This window comes from Apodemus sylvaticus, chromosome 3 (assembly GCF_947179515.1).
Source record: "Apodemus sylvaticus chromosome 3, mApoSyl1.1, whole genome shotgun sequence".
NCBI classification, from domain to species: Eukaryota; Metazoa; Chordata; class Mammalia; order Rodentia; family Muridae; genus Apodemus; species Apodemus sylvaticus.
In genome coordinates this window covers 99,952,928-99,974,915 of record NC_067474.1, presented here as the reverse complement: position 1 = coordinate 99,974,915, position 21,988 = coordinate 99,952,928, and the positions used below count along the sequence as shown (strand labels likewise).

The 21,988-nt window shown below is 40.7% G+C and overlaps 1 protein-coding gene across 5 annotated transcripts in view; it reads left to right on the top strand.

Annotated features, from left to right (window-relative positions):
- Positions 1-21,988, top strand: part of Slc24a2 (solute carrier family 24 member 2) — a 254,322-nt gene that overhangs the window by 132,379 nt on the left and 99,955 nt on the right. For 3 of the 5 annotated variants that reach the window (XM_052176727.1, XM_052176728.1, XM_052176725.1), the window contains one exon: positions 19,693-19,731. In XM_052176727.1, coding sequence (XP_052032687.1) covers positions 19,693-19,731 — 39 coding nt within the window. Of the gene's footprint in view, positions 1-19,692; positions 19,786-21,988 lie in introns of all 5 variants that reach the window. The other 2 variants (XM_052176726.1, XM_052176724.1) reach the window with 1 other exon arrangement.

The window sequence follows — 21,988 nt, the reverse complement described above, 5'->3', positions numbered from 1 at the left end:
GTGAAAGCCATCTCTGTGAAAATCAAATACATTAATGGAATGGCTTCATTAGCTCACCCTTTGAACCTAGAATCAAATATACAACTAACTCCAGGGCTGTACCTAGTTGGAGATGAGTAAGGAACTCAGACACAAAATCTCCCTTTGATTCAGTGTAATATTTTAAAAACATGAATTGACAAAGAATAGCCTGCAGACTAGCTTCCTGTTTTCGGAAAACTAGGATTTATTGGAACCAGGGCCAGAAGTAGGTGTACAGTGAGTGAGGAAGGGCCGTACAAGTAGAGAGGAAGGTTCTCTTAATTTAAAACCTTGACATTCAAGAAACACCAGGTTTTTTGCATTAATGCTGAGTAGGGTTTTTTTGGTATTTCATTATATCATTTTTAATATTACACAATATCATTTATCTTTGTATTATGAAGTTGTTTTAGCTCTTTGCTTGGTTTGATTTTATTATTTTGTTGTGGGGGGTTTATTGTTGTTTGTGGTGGTGTTGGTGGTTGGTTGGTTGGTTGGTTGGTTGGTTGGCTGGCTGGCTGGTTTTGTTTTGGTGTTCAGTTTTGGGTGGTTTTTTGGTGCCCTTTTACACCTGTGTATAAGGTCACTAAAGCATTCACCAGATCCTGGTGTTGCATCAGGACCTATCTACTTCCCAGTGAATATGTGTTCCTTTCAAAGTCAAATTATATATATATGTATTCTAGTTAGTGCTTTCAAAAATATTTTAACAACCTAAAATAAATCCAAGGATATGAAGAAGTTTTTCCATTCATACAGAGAGAAACACATCCAACTTTCACAGCAAAACAGGGGAAACTTTCTTGCTTTCACCCTGGATTTGATGTTCCCCTTGCTGGGAGTCAGAGGCCGGTGGATTAGGAACAGCAGGAGAGCCATTTTCAGATGGAGCCGTTGATGCTTTCATGGAAAAGTTCCAGAAAGATTACTAAGATGCAAAAGATATCCTGCTTTTTTGACAACTTAAATATGTTAGGATCATAATTTTAACTTGTGACTTCTTCAACAGAGTTTCTCTTTTTCTCTAACTTATTTTTTCTTTTATAATTTCATGCACAAGGATCATGTACTTCAATCATCGTCCCCGTTGTCTTTTTCTCATCTCACTCCCCCTCCCTCTTAACCCCTCTTCTCAGCAAGTCATTTCTCTTGGTTTTGTGTCCTTTTTTTTAAACTTTTTCTATATTTTAACCCACTCCACTTAATTCAGGTTGATTGAGTGACAGGGTGAGACCTGTTTATCTGAGCTGAGCCACTTACCAATGGCCACACCACTGAAGAGCGTGACTCTGCCTCTGCCAACAGCCATGACCTGCCTTTGGCAGCTCAGAGAAGAGTTGAGCTCTTTGAGTCCCTCCCAGTCTCCATTCTGGAATGTTGATGGATCTTATCCTGTGCAGGTCCTCTGTAGGTAGCCATTCGCTGCTGTTCTGTGTTCCTGAGTACAGTAGCCACACCATGTTCAAAAGTCAGCATTCTACAGTACCACTTACCCTCCTGGGACTCTTGCATTCTTTCCATGTCTTCTTCTGTGTTGTTCTCTGATGGTTAGAGGAGATTATAGAGATGTCTCACTAGGGCTGAGCACTCAACAGTTGCATCCTTTGAGAACTTTTGACCCATTATGTGCCTCCGCATTACCTATTGCAAACGGAGTTGAAAAGGGCTTTTTTTCTAGTGGCCAGATGACCAAATGCAAGAAACAAGTGTGTGTGGTTTTTTTTTTTGTTTTGTTTTGTTTTGTTTTGTTTTACTTATCTAATAAATTCTGGTTACTGTGCTGGAGCATGAAGGAACTTATAAAATTCAAAATCATGCCTTTGACAGTTTGAGGTTTGAGGTTTGATTTACAGGATAAATACGTGTTTTCCAAGGTAGCAAGAACTGTTTTTCCTCTCTTGGTCTTTCCCCTCTCTTCCATAGCCTATGCATTGTGTTTTAAAGATTGGTTTGTTCCTGTCATAATTTACATGTGGATGAATCCCAAGCCTTCATACTGTATTAACTCTCATCACAGCTAAGCTCATACTAGAGAAGAATGAGGTCTTAGATGGGCTTTCCATTATTGTCTGTCCATGCTGCCTTACATGAAACGCTGAGAATCGCTAAAAACAAAATGCTATCAGTATGAATAATGAAAATTGGTTATCTAGATCTATTGTTCATATGACCCAGAAGTCCATATAAGGCTATTGGTTAGAAGATGCCTGGAGGTATCCAAGTACATACGTGCCCCAAAGTGCTTGTCTCCTCACTTGTTAATTCTGTCATCTGTCTAGATAATGGCTGAACTTCCAGGGGACAACTAACAGAGTATTGTAACATATTCTTATGAAATATGGGTAGAGTTTTGAAGGATATCTTCATTTATACAAGACCTTTTGGGTCTGTGCTAACAAATGGTATGTGTGACTTCCATGGACTCTGTTGGTCCAGTCAAATCACAAGATCTTGTACAAAGAATGGAATAAATTTCACTACTGTACCAGTCTGGGAATCTCCATACAAACCACTCAGACACCAATCTCAATCAAGTAGGAATAGTTTATTGAACACTATATCCCAAGACTGATAGATCAGAGACATGATTTAGGCTCGGGAGCTGAACCATGACCTTAAGTGAAAGTCCTATAGGGCTTTTTAAGCCTGAGATCTACAAATATCTGTGCCAAGTTATTTCATCAATCAGGATTTAGGGATGGGAGTCTTTCTTAGGAACAGGTCTTTGTTGTATACATATCCTGCTCCCATTGGTTGGGGGATTCAACTATGGCAGGAGACAACCAAGATGAGACTTTTCTAGCATTCATGTCTTAACTTGTCAACCAGGATGTCAGTGGCCCACATACATGTCTCTTTCTGTCAAGCAGGATGTTAGTTCCCAAGGAGGTCTTAGGAACCTAAATGTTACCCGACCACTATTAAAAATGAAAGTCTTATTCCAAGTAGTTTATTTTACTGGTGCAACTGTGTCTTACTCTGGGCTCCATCCCAGGGGCAGCTTATAAAAGCTAATACAATAAAAGCTTATGCACAGATGCAGGAAGTGGTGCTGGGTGGTTGGTTAGGGTCCAAGCTGATTGTGGGTAACTATACAAAGCCGTTCTGTTTACTTCTATCATGACCGGTTTCAAGGTCATGATAACATAACAGAATATGTAATCAACTTGGCCTTAGAAAGTTTCCTAGTAACAGTAGAAACATGTGAGAAACTTCCTATAATGGCAGGCTAGCCAGGTAATTGTTACTTAGGCCTGAACATTTTACATTGGCCTTAATATTTTACCTAGGTCTTAAAAACTATCACCTGGGGGTAGGGGCAGTAGGGGTATGTGGGCTGAAAAATACCATTATAAAGAGATATGGGTATGGAAAGGAGAGTAATCGCAGCCATTCCCCAAAGCACCACAGCTAATATACTTGGAAGCCCCCTCAATTAGCTAAAATACAGTGGTACTTTTCAACAAGAGCATTGTTGGGAGAGAAGAAAATAAAGAGATTTGGGAAAGACTCTGTATTGGCTAATCCATTTGCAAATGCAAAATAGTCCTCAATAGAAAGGGAGAAACTAGAGAGATTATGTCCCCATCTCTCTAGGATAACAGCTGACTTGCCCTTTCTCCATAGCTTTGTGAAACTGAAATTTTTAGCTAAAGTTTTGGAGAGATTCATTCCGATATAGACATTCTAATCTGGCCACCAGCCATCACTTGAGTTTGGAAACCAAGTTGCTTGGTTGGAGATTCTTATCATTTTATACCTCTTGTGTGTTTACTCAGTGTCTGTAGAGAGAGGACTTTACATATGTTGTCTTATTTGATTGGATAATTAAACAGCCCTCTGAGACAGCATTCCTCCACATTCTACATGTGCAGTTTCTGAGGCTTGCATCCCTCCAGCATCCAGCTGGAGACCACAGACCAGGAACTGGCAAGAGGACTGTTTAAATGCTGCATGGCATTGTCCAGTGTCCAGTGTCCCCTTAGCTTTACCCTTCTGAGTTACAGTATTTTGAGTATATATATATATATATATATATACTCAAAATATACACACACACATATATATATACATATATACACACAAAATATATATATACACACATATATATAGTGCGTGTGTGTCATATGTATTTTTATTATACATATGTGTACTTACATGTTCATACTTCACACATGTGGAGTCCAAAGGTGTTAAGTGTTCCTCCCCCATAGCTCTCCATCTTCATTTTAAGAAAGGGTACATCACTGAATCTGAAACTTATCAGTTGGACCAGTGTGGCTGGTCAGTGGCTCTCAGAGAGCTGTCTATCTCTGCCTGGAGTCGCTCTGCCCCATTCTAGCAGTGCAGGCCTTGTAGACACTTACCACCATGCCTGGCTTTTCATGTGGGCTCTGGAGCTCTGAACTCAGGTGTTTGTGTTGTGTGCGGGTACGTTACAAACTGAGACATCCCCCCAGCCTCACCGTGTTTCTCTATTATGCTTAATACTTAGAAGTTAGAAATACTATTATCAAGCCAGGCATGGTGACACATGCCTTTAATCCTAGCATTTGGGAGACCAGGTTGTCAAATTTCTGTGAGTTCAAGGCCATCCAGGGCTGCATAGTGGGACCCTGCACACCCACCCCAAAGGAAAAAATACAAATATCAAAATGGGAAATAATTGTCCCATTACCAAAATGAACAAAACCAAGATTCCCTTAGGTCCTCCAGTATATTTAAGTGATTATTTGTAGATTTCCAATTTGATAAGAGCTAGAAAGTATTACAAGTATTAAGACTGTTCTGACAAACTAACATCTACAAATAATAGTAAATTTACTTTTCTAAAACTTGATTTCCCACAAAACTTCCTAAGAATGTGTGTACTGGATTGAGAAGATTCCCCTGGAGAAATTTTTCTTCATGCAGTTAAGTGCCAATAATCTGAGACCTTGTGCCCTCCTTGAGGGTTAAGTGTTTATTAAACCCACCTGTCCCATAGCATCAAACCCATAAGGACAGAGAACCCCCACTTCTTGAACCCCTAGCTGGATGTGAACCCTAGCTTTGCTGTATAGTTACTCTGTAGCCTTGGGCTCATCCCTCTCTTTCTCCAACAGTAAAATGAGATTAATAATGCTCAGAAAGCTATAAATATTGTAGGAGATCTCGTAAATCAGGTGGTTCAAATGTTAAGTGCTATCATCTATCTCTCACTGTCCAACAGAAGCTGGCACAAAGCTGGACAAGCCGACTGCCACGCAGTGCAGGCTGGGAACTTGGTCACATCTCTCTCTGGCCTCCCATGCTGTGTATCTATGACACCGAAAGGATGGTGGGAAATTGCCCTCTTTGGGCACAGTGTGAACCCCACACCAATCTGCTTAGTCTTGGCTCAGTCCAAGTGCTTTATCTCTGAAAATGAGATCTGAGGAGACTGCTAATACCTCTAAAGCCGGGAGACAACAGCCGAAGAAAGCGTAACATGATGCTTGGGGTTTCTCGACATCCTTGCCTTGTCCCCTTTGGTACTGATGAGGAAGTAAGCCCAGTACCCATTTTCAACATATCTAGGCAAGTAGAAAAAAAGGAGATGTTCATTATTTTCTCACTGTCTTTGTTTCTGTTTGAGGGACTTTAGGGGTGTCTACCTCTCCCTTTTGTCTCTTTGACGCCCAGTGCAATTACAGATGTGAACCGCCCTCAAGGCTAACAGTCCCTGCCCAGGCACCATTTAGAACAGAGTCAGTGAGAGCTGGCAGGTGCCCGTCCCAGAGTAGACCTTGGGCACCCTGCCCGGTCTGTGCCCACTGAATAGTGTCAGACCATCTGCGGTGACATTCCAGCTTTTTCCTCAAGAGTGTGAACTGATTGAGAGCGTGACAGCATGTGTGGAGTGCTCCACACAGCCTCTGCTCTCCCTCTCCTCTGCCAGATCCCATTGTAGCATGTGTCAACTCAATGGGCTGCAAGGGTCCTCCCGGAGCTCCTCCTTCCTGCTGGTGAGCAGTGATCCTGTGTGCCCTTTGAAGAGTGTCTTCCAGCATCCAAAGGGCAAGTAATTTGAAACCATCAAATTCATGATCCTTAGTCTTTTGGGGGCTCCTGGACAGTTTTTAGAGAGTTTCGTACAGTTGTATTTCTGTCCCCCGAAAATTCACATATGCCCAAAATTTAGCCAGTCTCAGACTTCCACAATCCTCCGCTCCCCAGATTTAGAATATAGAGCAGTTACCTCTTTCTATTCTTTCCTTAGAGCCAAGCAGCAGGCCTGTGTCTCCCCTGTAACAAACTAGCTCCTTTCCTGTTTTAAAAGACAAAAAATATCATGGCTGTATATAATGTTTATATTTACAAACTTGTAAATAGTCATGTCCGGACATGACTGAACACCAAACAGTGATCATGAAAACTGTACTTATGTCAGACCACCAGATGACTGGGTGAGTAAAGGCACTTGCTGACAACCCTGATGACCCAAGTTTGACCTTCCACAGGATGGAAAGAAAGAACCAACTTCCTGCAAGTTTACCTCTGACTTACACGCATGCACCATGGCAAGCTCAGGCCCATGTGCAAACACATGTAATAAACAAATGTAATGTTAAACCCTTACGAAACAGAGTGCTTATGTCACAGCAAAATTCTTAGTGAATTGGCTGTTTGACTCTCTGTCCTTATGAGAAAGTATTTTTTTAGAAAAATGGAAAAGGAAGAAGCCTGAGCAAGTGGTGTCATTGATTGTTTTACATAACTACACTTCAGACAGAAGTACAGAACAAACAAAATTGACAGTGTTGGCAAGAAACAAACAGACCCACCATTAGAAGGTGTTCACCTGTTAGTGTCGCCCATTTCTGAGCACACAAACACACACACACACACACACACACACACACACACACACACACATGCTTGTACATACACGGTAGCTGACTGTACAGGAGCATGTTTGTATATTCTGGGCTGAAGATATTATTATGTCTATAGTCTGCTTTCAATTATTCAGGAAAAAATATACCTATATTCACAAAACAAGTACAAAAAATATCAGTGATTTTGCGTGAGTGGCAAAAACATGACTGTTCTGAATTTTTCCTTGGATTGACATTTCTCATTATAAAAAACTTTAAAAATGAACAAAGGGACATAATCAAGCAAAATGTCAGCCCAAGTACAGCCTCTGTTTGGGGACTGGATCTTTTTAATCAGCCCTACCATGCTGGTACATTCTCTACTGCTTATTGGAGTCCTGCCCAAAGCCATCCAGTACTGCCGCTGTTGACTAAACGGTGAATGTTTAATGCTGATAGACGCAGCCTTATGATTATTCTCAGCACGTGAGATGCTGTCTGAGCAGTAAGCACCTGTAGGTGAACGCTGCTCCTCCCAGCTCCTGAAACCACCTTGAGACCAGCCGTCATTGGAAAATTTTACATCATTTTCCTCCAACCTCGCAATGGAATTTTATTCCAGAACTGAAACAGTGCTGAGTCTTTGGCCGCGAAGATGCTGCTGATGTAATACTGGTCAGTTCTTGGCTGCTTGTGACAGCAATGCAGTAAGGCTTTCCAGAGCACATCTTTCCATTTCTGTTACTGCCAGGCTACATCTGTTTTCAATTGCACACAATTTCCGCTGTTCTATTGACAGATAACAGATAAGACAGGCCCTGGGAGACCAAAGCCACTGCCTGGAACCAGATTTTTTTTTTTAAGACTAAACTTGTAACATTTTCAGCAAATATGACGTGCTATCTTAGTGTCAAACCCTAGCTTTATCTCTGGTTTTCCTTTTATGCTTTATAAGATTAGATAAATCTCATTTTAAAACATTAGAAGTATTTGTGACATTGAACATAATAAAGTTTATTTTTCAAAGCCTGTACTTTTTTGTTCAAAGCAAAGCCAATGACTAAAGTTCTAGACTTCTTCAAATATTCCCATGAAGATCTGGGGGTTAGGATTTCTAAATACATTTTACTATCCTGCCAGGAAGATGGATTCAGAGTGTGGTTTATGTCGACTTGGGGAACGCAGAGAGAGTGATGGACCCGGGGAGTCTGGGCATTAAGAATGTGTCCCATTGTGCTTCCCCTGAGTGCAAAAGGCCTGAGACTTGGTGCTCAGCACTCAAAGCACACAAGACAGGGACATCGAGGGAAGGAAGCAGATGGTTTCAACTAAGTTCCAGACCCACCCATACTGCCTGTGTAATCTGAGGGTAAAGTAGTTTTAACCACACTCACCTTTCTTCTTTGAAATGTGTAATAGCTCTTAGATGGAGGTACTTGGATGCAAGCCCAAGATCCTAAGCTTGATCCTCAGACCTTACAAGATGGCAAGGGTGACCCAGCTCCCAGGAGATGCCCTCTGACCTCCACACACACCCCTTGACACACATGTACCCACACTTACACAAACACAAAATTGACCATGCATAATAACAAGTGAGCGTCCATCACCAGAAGAACTAGACCGTCTAAGAATCCCATGATACAGCATAAAAGGAAAAGCTGATATCACCAGAATTAAAACTTCTGACATAAGAAAAACTTTAATATTTACAGCCTAATGAGCCAAATCATATAACAGGAGAAATATTTTTAAACTCGGGTATCTGACCAAACTTGTATGGAGTATACCTGTATTTGTAAAATATAACCCTAAAACACATAAATAACCAATTAGAGACAGCACAGGAGGCACACATTCACTGAAGGAGATTTAGTTGACAAATAAGGCCATGGAAAGACGCTCATCATCAAAACCATTTAAGAAAGCCACGTGAACACCACAAATAGCTATCACTGCACTAATTTGAATGTCTGAAGTAAAAAATCATGGTAATACACAGTGCTGAACAGAATGTGGAATCCATTGCTGGGGAGAGTGTAAGATGGAACAGCTAGCTACTGGAGAAAGGAGTGTCAGGATCATTTTAGTGCTAAAAGTGCTCTTAACATATGGCCCAGAAATTGCTTTCTTAGCATAAATATCAGATCACTTATGTTTATGCAAAAAAACTTGTTTGAAATATGCACAGGGTCCCAGTGATCAAGCCAGAGAATTGTTTAAAGATGCCATTGTATACTAGTCAAATAATATCTGATGGCTATGACCTACACCTAAATACCAGATCCAAATATCTCAAACGTCTTTTTCCTCATAGTTTTTCTACCTACTTAAGCATTGTCCTTCTTTTAAAAAGCTTTGGTCCCATCCCTGGTGACAAAGGCCACTGTTCACGAAGTGGTGTTAGCACAGTGGTAGACAAAACATGGAGTATAATAAAGATGTGTAAGATTTAAGATGACCTTGCTCAAGAAAAACCTACGATTCCAGTAAAACATATAAAACGGCACACTATGTAACTAGGACTTATGTTTGTATTATCATTGCTGTGACCAAATGCCTGCCAAAAAGTGGTTTTAGGGAGGAATGGTTTATTGGGGCTCACAGTTTGGAGATACAGTCCATTGTGGTGAGAGAAGCTTAGAAGCAGACACATGAAGCAGCCGGTCACGCTGTGTCTACAGTCAGAAGCAGAATGAGATGAGAGCCGGTACTCCAGTGGTTTCCTCTTTTCTCCCTCTTCTCCAATCCGGGACCCCAGCCATGATACAGCACCCCCGCTACCCAGGGTAGATCTTCCCTTCTTAGTTAAACCTCTCTATAAACACCCTCTAGACATGAGCGTGTATCTCCTGTGTGATTCCAAATCCAGTCAGTCTTCATGATGCCCTGAGATGCTCGTTCTGATTAAAGAAGTTCAAAGAAGGGAAGTTTAAGCTTGTGCCTTTCCCAAGAATTAAGACAGCGGGGGCCAGGTCAGAGCATACATCCCTGTGTTGAAGGAAGTGACTCAAGAGGCACTGGATCATCAGAAGTATCAAAGACAAGGGGAAGGTGATACAGACCAACCCTGGGCTAACCAAAAGCCATTTCCTCCAGCATCCCTGTAGACAAGCATGAGGCTCAGTGGCTCATCTGTTACTGAGCTACAGTTACTCAGCCTCTAGCACCTACAATACAGAGTGGGAAATAAGGTAACACAAAAATGCGTGCTGTCAAGAGGATCATCTGTGTTGGAAAAGAGAGATGAGGTGAATGCAGAACAAACTGGAGAGGCCATGGAAGCCACAGTGGGGAAGGTAAATGGAAGCAGTGCCCCCCTCAGCTGTGGAAAGAAGCTTTAGCTGCCTCTTGACCTCAACCAAGCACAAAGGCGCAGCTTAAAAAGTACAATGACACCCAATTGTCAATACATTTTCAACAGAGACTTTATTATGCCTTTCATTGCTTTCTCCAAAATGTATTTACCTTAGCACTGGTATTATTGAATCAGATTGGGCTGCATTGTATTTATTTGGTTCCTGGGAATTCCTAGACTAAATCCAAGGTTTCTCTATTTGTCTACACTTGTGGCAATGGTGTCAGGGTGCTGAAGAAATCAGGTGGCCCCAGCACAAGCAGCATCTCTAGAATGGAAAGTTTAACGTGTGAAGGATGCATCCATTGCACTCCTAAGGCTATGCTTTTGCACCAGAGTCTGTCTGAGAAGCTTTCTACAGCATGCAATGACCATGATGCTGCTTTCCCTGCAGACTCTCGTCATCGTCGTCGTCACACTTAAATACATACATAAAGGCCTCTAAAAAGTACGTTAGCAAGGAACTTTGCTAATGCCGATATGGAAAAAGTAAGGGACACTCAAAATTTTGTCAATTTCACTTTTATCAGTCTTTTAAGTATCTGCTTCCTCTTGATCCCTGAATTTTGCTGTACGTTGAGTTTAGACCTCCACGGACACAATCATGTTGGTCATATTTCAGTTGTCTTTGCCAATACTTCTCCAAACAAGGGGACATGTTTAGTCCAAGATTAAAGATCAGTCACAAAATATAACCACAGACATGGTAGCTAGATTCTAGGTATTTGTAAAGTGATGTAACTGCTACTGGCTCTTTCTCGTTAACTTTATAATAGCATATACCAAAGTGTGAGGTCCGTAAGGACAGGGAACTCGTGACAGGTTTACTCACACCTAACTTGCTAAAACCTAGAAAACAACCTGACTTGATATTAAGAGTGAAGTACGTGTTACCAGATAGTGTTAATGAATAGTGAATATAATAATAGTTATAATGAATGGCATCTATTAACATCTTACTGTTCAGAATATCCAACAATGTTGCCAACATTAAGGCTGACTATTTCATTTTCTGAGCTTATGTGGAGAGCCAGAGTACTTACCAGAGTACCAGAAATCAGAAGATTCGACAGTCATGTCTCCTTCTAAATAAACAGCATGCAGAACAGGATCTGCTCCTGGCCACAGTGTGAGCGAGGCCACCAGACAGCCCCAATTCCTACGGGTTGCTGAGTTATTGAGTCCTAATACAAGTCAAGCTGATGTATAAAGAAACACATTTGCACCTGCTGCATTGTGAAGGTCATAAAAAGTACCTCTATGACCCTCCATAGACAGAAATTACATTTTAAAACACTGGGACCATTGTGAATGAATCTTCATTACAATTCTGGAAGAGGCAAATGACCAGAAAATTAATTTCTATATTTCCTCTGCTCTCAAGCACTTGCTCACAATTCCCAACAAAACAAATGTGTACATAATGAATACAAATAAAATCTGTCATCATAAATTCCCAGCGATTGCTTGGCATCTTCTGGTTTCCATTAGAAGTCCAAGTTCATGTACGGTTCTTAATATTTTCATTGCATTTGGAGCTCTGTCAGTTGCCACTTTCTTCCCACAGGTTATTGTAAAGAGAATTCCACCTCCTTATTTTCCAGCAATGCTCAAAGCCCAGCTATCTGAGCTCAGATCACAGCTTTGCCATGCACTCCCTAGCCATGGGGCCTGGGACAAACCCACCCACCCTCTATCAGCCTCAGCATCTTTATGAAGTATAGGAGATAGAAGTGATTATAACACCTATTATTTTAATGATCCGGTAAGGTATTTCTTATACATTTTGCATATACTGTGCTTTCCATAAATCATACCTGTTTTCACTGAAGGGTGCCTGATTCGTATAACATATCTTTTGTCCAGCACTAGCATTTAATGGATTTATAAAAGAAACCAGGTCTGGGGAAATGGCTCAGTTGGTAAAGTGTTTGCTGCACAAGCGTGAAGACCTGAGTTTGGGTCCCCAACACCCATGTGAAACAGGAATATGGTAGCCTGCATACCAGTACTGGGGATGTGGAAACAGAAGGAACCCTGAAGCTCACAGGCCAGCTAGCCACTGAGAGATCCTGACAGAAAAACTGACATTGGAAGTGATAGAAGACACATTGTGTGACCTTCTAGTCATACAACCACAAGTATGCACCATCTGTACACACCTGTGTACAAACACATCACACACACACACATACCACATCAAGGCAGGGGCCCAGCTCAGTGATAGAGGACTTGTCAAGCATATGTGAGGCCTTGGCATTTATCACCAGCACTACAAAGGGACAGCATAGAGCAGTGGAGACAGTATTTGGATGTATTTTGGGTTCCTAACCAGTGAAGGCCAATGTTCATGTTTTATACCAGACCAACACTAACAGACTCTGGTTGGCATATCAAAATAGCTCATTAGCAATTAGGAGAATTGCTCAAACAATATGATAAAGTAAATGAGCAGCATCTGGATTTTGCAGAAGAAGGCAAGAGATAGCAGTGGTAGATGGACTGTTAATTCCCTAAATTAAATGACTCGGCATTGGTGCTACGTATCCTGAGCACAGAAACAGCCTGAGGCCCTTCCTGCCTCGCACTCTCCATTTGTAAAACACAGATTACTGTCTTCCCCATGTACCTACTTAATAAGAAAGATTAAGTAGTCATTGAAGAAGTGGACCTAAATAATCAGCATGACTATTAATTTAGCCAATGTCACAGGCAGCTGGGGAGCTTCACTTACTGACACGGAAGCACGTACCCACCTGAGTGGCTCGCTCAAGCGTGCCACGTGGTTGTGGTCCAAGTTGCCACTGTCAGGGCCATGGGAAGCACAGAGGTGAATTCTGTCCACAAAGATATTACAACTTCTGTTATTTGGGAGGTGCTGTGGAGGAGCTGGGCACAGATGTACCAGATATAGCTTGTCAGTTCTGTGTGAGGTATTTAAAGAAGTCCTATTTAAAGGTTGCTGCGGATGTGCCAGTGGAGTGTATGAGATGACTATTTGGTAAGCAAGAAGAAGATATTAAGATGACTTCTATTTATTTATATCTTTCAAGAAAGAGTCAGCAGCCAGTTTGAGGCCAGCCTGGTCTACAGAGTGAGTTCCAGGACAGCCAGGGCTACACAGAGAAACCCTGTCTTGAAAAAACAAAAGGAAAAAGAAAAAAAACAAAAAGAAAAAGAAAGAGAGTCAACCACATGGTTCATCAGATAAAGATGCTTACACCAGTTTTGATGGCTTGACTTCAGTCCCAGTGTTGAAGTTAAAAAGTAGACTATCTCAAGTTGTCTTTCATACCTTCAAACTTGAGCTATGACATGTGTATATATACACAACAATAGCTATTTAAGAGTAAATAACTCAGTCTAGGCTTACTTAATAGTTGTAAGTAACAGATAATGATATACAATAGAATAGAAGATGATAGATAGATAGATAGATAGATAGATAGATAGAGGGGTGGATGGACAGATGGATGGATGGATGGACAGATGGGTGACAGGTAGATAGAAGTGTAGATGTTCAAGAGTCAACGTCCATAATTGTTCAGAATGTTTCTGATAACCATGTATGATCAACAGTTTGTAACACTGATCATACATAATTATATAAGTTAGTCAGTAATAGTCCAGGTCTGTATGCTGCTATTACTCTGGTATCAGCCTTACTTACTAATCATTCTCAAATTACATTTTCAATGATCTTATTAGAGAGTCCAAGCTGTGCCTCTTCTCACCTTCTAGCAGAAGAATCTGCTCTCTTACATGGTAAGCTTCTTTCCAAGTTGTAAAGGGACTTTACTTCCCCTGTTAGCCAAATCATGGTGATTAAGAGATAGCATTCCATGCTTGTGTGTATTAGACATGCTCACAGGTCATCTGTATGTGGACTGACTTCTTGCATGAAGGAACCTCTAATCCAGAACCCAGCCAGAGAAGGAAGATGCTCTATTAGAGCCTGAACTTGATGGGCTCTCAGCTTTCTGATCCCATATGCTCTTTCCCACTCATGTGAGTAGCAGCCTACAAGGGAAAGTGTCATAGAACACTTAGATTTTTGAGAATCTATGGGTTCAGACCTGCATTTTATCTTCTCTCAGTCTTCTACCTCCTGAGAGCCTTGAGTACAGAAGATATGAGCTACTGACCGTTTCTTGCCCATGCTGTGTCCTCCAGAAAGTACAGAGATGAGTTCAGGGGCCAAGTCAAGGAAATAGAATCAGTTGTATCATCTTCTTCCACAGATGCCAAACTGGGACCTGCCTAAGTGGTCCTGCCTAGATTACTATTTAAGTCACCTCCCTCTACCCTCATCAATGAATGTGTCTGTTTCCCATAGAAGCCACCCTACTTCCAAGTCTGATTCCTGGCCTTAACTACTTGAAGCTGTTACCCCTTGTCTTGTCACAGTACTTTCACAACAGCACTGTATTCTTATCCCCATTTCAGAGATGGAGGAGCTAAGGAACAGAGCAATTAAGTCACCTCCTCAAGGTCATATAGCTGAGAAGAGGCAAAAACCCAATTGCCAATGCTGTCCCTGAATTCCATGTGACACTCCTCAACTGACATGATCTCTTCTCTTGATCAATGATCTTTTAAAAAAAAAATGTTCTTTAACTTTCTCCAATCAATTTATCTTCTACTCCCTCTGTTTGGTATTTCTTTCTACTGTTTTCAGATCTCTTTCTACTACCCCCAAATATTTCATGATGATGGAGACGATCTATCCAGACACATGATTGAAAGGCTTTGCTTCTGGACCCTGAGCTTCTTTGATAACATTTTCTACTTGGGTCATTTAGAGCCTTTCTCCCATCTGATGTCTCTGTAAGGCAGAACTGTGACAGGCATAGTCCGTCATCCTGGCCTACCAGCTTCAGTTGCCCTTATTTTTCTTACTTCCCTGAAGGATTAACAGAGATTGTGACCTGAGTACACAGTCCAATATCCTCTGGATCTTCCTCTCTTCTTTCTCTTTCTAAACAATTGTTTAACTTCCCCTCTGAGGAAAACACTGGCGCCTCATAATAAGAAAGATTAAGAGATGGTCTTCTGTCTAGAGGAGTAGGGATTCTTTCCTTCCTAATTTTACATTTGAGTTTTTATGCCTTTTACTTTATCTTCCCAACAGGCTTTGAGGCTTATTTACCTTTATCTGAGAAAGATCAGTTAAGTGTGTTTTTATTATAGAAAAGAACATTGACAGATAAAGGATACACCATTTTTAATGAATGTCATTCAATCAAGTCTCCTCTCACTCAATCCTGGGGTGTTAACATTAATTCTAGTTAAATATAAGATTTGCATTTTAATTACTAGATTATCTGGCTTAGGTCACATTTATGACCAAAAGGGGGGAAAAATGGAAAAAAAAAAACCTTTAAGTTTTTCTATATGTCCTTTACTTACAGTGCTGCCTGCTCTTCAGGACATTTCACAGGGCATGGTTAGAAGGTTTTGGAAATAGAAGTTAATGATTGTTGCTGTGGCATTTAGTCAGCTTCAGTGTACCTCTGTCCTGTGCCCAGCCACTGACTGGGAAAACCACCTCTCATTTTCCAGTCTTGTCTGTCAGCATCTGAAGCCTTCATGGTGACTCACTTGGTTGTATAATTTGCAGGTAATTTCAAGCCAGAATGAACCACAGGCACTTCTCACTGTGTGGTCCAAAGCAGCTGGACCACACAATATTTGCCTCATTTTCACATGCCAGGAAAAGAGCAGGGAGCAGTAAAGCTGTGTACAAAGTTACATCAAAACTGCATGTGCCATCCAGTGAAGCCATTTCCCAGCCAGAAACTTCCCAGATCAAACACAAAAAGAGATAATTTAAAGACTTGAGGGGAGGGGATTCTATCTAAAATTCTTCCAAACAGTTATAGGTTTTATTATCTGGGGGCAGAGCACTTTCAAAATAATTATAAGTAGCTAACAAAATTACCATGTGCAAGTAGCATGTTTCTCTAAGAAAGATACCAGATACTGCAGAATCCCAGTTTCTCACGTTCAATGCAGTCATCGCGTGGCTAATGTGGAGTAATGATGGAGAGGCCTATTTACATTGAATTACAAAACTGAATTGCAGAATTCTATCTGACCCTGACCTGGTTGGGTCCTGTTACTATACGAGAAAGGGGTCTTCTTTGATCACCGGAGCCCCAGCCTAGGACCTTCCAGTATATCCTTTAGAGAGCATCTTTAATAATCTGGAGAATTCTTGTGAATACTGAAGACTGGCTGAACAGACCTCTCCTCTATGTGGCTCAGCCTTGGAACTGACCTCCAAAATGGGGCTTTCAAAATAGTGCAGTCCTGATCGATAGTATTGATATATTATCAAGAAATAATGGACTGTGTTAAAATTTAGATTTTTTTTTTAAGTCACAATAAGAACACCAAGATTGGAGTCTTACTAATCTTCTTTAACATCGACTACAATAAATTTCTCAGGCAACCGTGGCCCTGAAAATAACTCTGACACCAGAGTCAACCCAATTAAAGCCCCTCTACCACTGAACTCTAAATTCAATCAGGAGCCCACGTGAGGATCGAAAACGTAAGTAAGATGAGCACTAGAAATCACTCGGGGGGGGGGGGGGGGGGGGAAGGTGGTCTTTATCACATGTCACACCTCAACAGACAACAGAAAAGAAGTCAGGCCAGACAGGTTCTCCTGCCTTCGGTATGTCACCTACTCACCTACATTTACATGCCGTAACCTGATGTATATCCACCATCTGCAAATCACACCTGGAAGAAAAAAATTAATGATGTCAACTTCTTTTGACATTAACCAGTAGCACATCTTGGAAAGGCTGCAGGAATGTCTGTAGTCTTTGTTCTTTGCAGAATCTGTGCGCTAGGCCTGTTCCTTCAGCTTACGTTATGGTCCTTCTAGCCTATAAGAGAAAAAGAAGTCACTGGGGTACAATTATTTTTCCTTTTATTCAGACCCAGATGTATAGTTTTGAATTTTTCTTCCTCAAATAATTTTGTTGCATACATTTTTTATTTTCTATATATATATTCTTTGTTTACATTCCAAATGATTTCCCCTTTCCCAGTTCTCCCCTCCCCATAAGTCCCATAAGCCCTCTTCCCTCCACCCGTTCTCCAATCAGCCCCTTCTGTCCTGGTAATCCCCTACAATGCTGCATCAAGCCTTTCCAGGACCAGGGCCCTCTCCTTACTTCTTCTTGGGAATAATTTGATATGTGAATTGTGTCTTGGGTATTCAGAGTTTCTGGGCTAATATCTACTTATCAGTGACTGCATTCCATATGTGTTCTTTTGTGATTGGGTTGCCTCACTCAGGATGATATTTTCCAGTTCCAACCATTTGCCTAAGAATTTTATGAATTCATTGTTTTTAATTGCTGAGTAGTATTCCATTGTGTAAATAACCACATTTTCTGTATCCATTCCTCCATTGAGGGACATCTGAGTTCTTTCCAGCTTCTGGCTAATATAAATAGGGCTGCTATAAATATAGTAGAGCATGTGTCCTCATCACGTGCTAGAGAATCCTCTGGGTATATGCCCAGTAGTGGTATAGCAGGGTCCTCCAGAAGAGTCATGCCCAGTTTTCTGAGGAACAGCCAGACTGATTTCCAGAGTGGTTGTACCAGCTTGCAATCCCACCAGCAGTGGAGGAGTGTTCCTCTTTCTCCACATCCTCGCCAACACCTGCTGTCTCCTGAGTTTTTAATCTTAGCCATTCTGACTGGTGTGAGGTGAAATCTTGGGGTTGTTTTGATTTGCATTTCCCTAATGACTAATGATGTTGAACATTTCCTAAAGTGCTTCTCAGCCATTTGAAATTCTTCAGGTGAAAATTCTTTGCTTAGCTCTGTACCCCATTTTTAATAGGGTTGTTTGGCTCTCTGGAATCCACCTTCTTGAGTTCTTTGTACATATTGGATATTAGCCCTCTGTTGGATGTAGGGTTGGTGAAAATCTTTTCCCAATTTGTTGGTTACCGTTTTTGTCCTTTTGACGGTGTCCTTTGCCTTACAGAAACTTTGTAATTTTATGAGGTCTCATTTGTCAATTCTTGATCTTATAGCATAAGCTATACATTTTTAAAGCATCAGCCTCTCAGCTGAGCATTTTTCCTCTTCTGAAGCCCTCCCTTTATCCCTCCTCACTCTCTTCTCTCGTGTTCTGTGGTATTGCTGGGATATCAGTCCAGCTCCTAGTATTTGCTTCACATTTAGCCACAAGGTATAAATTTGCTAACTGTAAAGGCGTGCTCTGGCAGCTGGTCTCAGTGTGTGTCCAAAGGCTAAGCTGGCTGCACTGGACAGTTTCCCAGGAGAGTTACACTGGAAAATGTGGATCCGTTTGTTGAGCCACGGAAGAACAAAGAACAAAGAACCTACCTTAGAGAAATGAGCTCCCAGGGTGCAGAGAGAGAAATCAAAAGATAACTTCCGGCCAACTTCCGTTTCCAAGTTTGTCCTTGGGAACTAAGACGTCAGAGATATTTTTCTGTGGTATTTTTCAAGAAGCCACTGAGTGTTAACCCCCAAAGAAGATGCTATAGCAAGTTTAGTGATGCCCACAGGCTGTGCTGCGAAATTATCACTAACCCAGAGCTTGTCTGTCTGTCTGTGTCTGACACACAAGTTCTACATGGATCTAATGTTTGGAAACAGAAGTGAGCATGCAATATATACATGATTCTAGGGTCCAACAAAATCAAATATTATTAAATATTTGATTAAAGGTCTAAAATAGTTAAATCAACCTTATTAAGTACCAAATTTATTTATCTTAAAAATAATATCACACACAGGGCTGGAAAAATGGATTAGCCTAGAAAAATGGCTCAGCTGTTAAGAGTACTAGCTGTTCTTCAAGAAGTTCCCAGTTCAGGACTAAGCACCCAGATTGGGTGATAATCCTGGTCTTTGGATCAATTAATTTCTTCAGGTATTATTTCACTCACCATATGTGAGGCAATGGATATAAACTCCCTCCAAACACAGAAAGTGACATTTCACTATAATCCCATCACTCAGCAATAACCATTCACAGCACTAATTCTTGCAGAATCTTTTCCTTTACATACACTATAACTTTGATGAAATGAAGTAATAAATATGATTTTAAAAACATTTTTGCACTTAATATATTTTCCATTTCAGTATGTGTGGATTCATCTCATTTTATTTTAATGATTACATAGTATCCTGCTGTGTGAATAGGCCATAATTGATTTCATTGCTTTCTATTACTGGACATCATAGTTGGGCATTCAAGTTTTACTTTTCAAGGCAATAAGTCACACGTCAAAATAAACCATTAATATCGACTAGAGATATAGATCCTGTGCACCTATTTTGACTTAACTCATATGGAGAGTAGAAATAGCCATCTGTGTATTGATTATTGTTATTAAATGAAAGCCTGTGTGGAATTTGTTGTTTATTTCCTTATCTTTTGTCTTTTCCTTTTTTTTCTTTTATGCAGACGTCTGCAGCTGGAGACAAGGAAGAGCCAACTTTACCGGTAGGGAGCAGTATCCCTGCCTGTTCCTGTACCTGTGAAGAGTGTGTAGCAGAGGTGGGGAGGGAGTTCTCTGCTTGCAAATCTTCCTCTCCCTTGGAATACTTGTGGTTTGATAGACTTAGGGGGATGTATTTCTGTCCAACAATTAGTAACAAAATAACTCTGGCATTCACTCACAAATTCTTTCTGATCTTAAGTTTCAAAATTTTGAATTCTTTCTTCCATTGGACATGAGCTTTTATACATGTTGAAGGAGTAAGAAGAGTCTAAATTATATTCCAAGGGATGTTGGCTGATACGTGGGATCCAGTACTTGAGAATTGTTTTCTTTGTGTGTCTGCATGCAACATCCTGTTTGAAAAATGCTGCATAAGATGTATATATTCAGTATATCCAACCCTGCCTGAAAGAATGCTGTCTTCAAAGCATAGACATAATTCAAGTCTAAGGAAGATACCCCCAATGATTTTCCAGAATAACAGCCATAGTGCCCATGATTATAAGGACAAATCATTAGCAATGACCACATTCTCAGTTGCTTTCTAATTAACACATGGCATTTCAGATTGTGCTGCCTGGCAAGGAAATAACCTTGTGAGTTTTTGTGTTCAGCAAGCAGTTACTGCATTTCTCTTGGATTTAAGCCTGCTACCTTTGCCCCCAGAACATTTTGAACTTTGATGATCTGTATCCTCTATAACTAAATGCTACGCTGCATTTTAAAATGTTGCAGCTTTTAAGGTTGAAAGGGATGGTCATGAAACTATTTGTGACCCTATAAATACTTTCCCCCCATTAACACTCAGAGCTAAGGCATGACATTCACTGAGTGCCCAGAGGATACACTAAACTCAAGACCAAGGTACAGCTCAAACTCCAGGCTGCCTTTGAAGAGCTCAGAATGTTTTTTCATCACTAAAACACAAATATTCTCCTTCATTCATCTTTAAACTCTGCTGGGTTAGGAATACAGCTTTAATGGAACATCAACTATACTAAAATCACTGTTGATTTCTCCTTGTATTACATGCTGAGACTTTACCCATACTTCAATACTGCAACCAGTTTTAGGTTTGCCACCCAATTTTTTAACCATGACCCTTAATAAGAATTTTCTGAAGTAAAAGCATATGGTAAATAACTTGGAAACACTGCCAAAGTGGTCAAAATAACCATAATTCTCTTGTATTACACTGGGTTGATGGCTAACATAAATCTGAGTTTCTCAATGAGTTGTTCTAGAAAATATCAGCCTGTCTGAATGTGTTTAATTATGGGGTTTCTAATGAGAAATCTGTGATAGAGGAGTTTGAAAGACTTGGTGAAATGTTTTCATTTTAATTTTTAGCTAAAATAAAATTAGAGGATAGGTTTTAATTTTACCAGAGCACAGAAAATTTTCTTGTTAAGATTTTGGACCAAGTTCAATTAAAAAAAAAAAAAAAGGAACATTAAGTCAGTCATGGTGATGCACACCTTTAATCCCAGTACTCAAGAGGAACAAACAAGCAGATCTCAGTGAGTCAGTGAGTTTAAGGACAGTCTGGGCTACATAGGGAATTCCAGGACCTCCAGAACTACACAGTGAGACCCTGCCTCAAAATAATAATAATAATAATAATAACAATAACAATAAATCAAAAAAGAAAATATTCTACTTATAGCAGCCCTCATCTCTAAGACTGTTGACAAGGCCTTGCTGCCTCTGAGAATCTTCCCCTGTACCCACAAAGTCAACCACAGAGAAGGAAATCATTTCTAGGCAGGATTAAATAGTTGTCCAAATGAAGTGGCATCAGGTGGCTTCTGTTTAAGACTGTTTGCTTTTGAAAGAAGTAAGAGCTTGTTGGTAACCTCATCTCCTGAAGTTCACTTGGTGTCCTCATATCTTAGATCCAATTATTAGAGCAAAAGATCACAGCTCCCAGGACTCTGGCATCCTGGAGGCCAGGAAGGCTCTGTGTTGGAGTCACAAGTGGAAACTCTGTCTTTTAGGTTCTCAAGTAACATGCACCACAGAACTTTCTGACTAAAGGATAGATATAGTGTCTTAATCAGGGTTTCTATTCCTGAACAAACATCATTACCAAGAAGCAAGTTGGGGAGGAAAGGGTTTATTGAGCTTACACTTCCACATTGCTGTTGATCACCAAAGGAAGTCAGGACTGGAACTCAAGCAGGTCAGGAAGCAGGAGCTGATGCAGAGGCCATGGAGGGGTGTTTCTTACTGGCTTGCTTCCCCTGGCTTGCTCAGCCT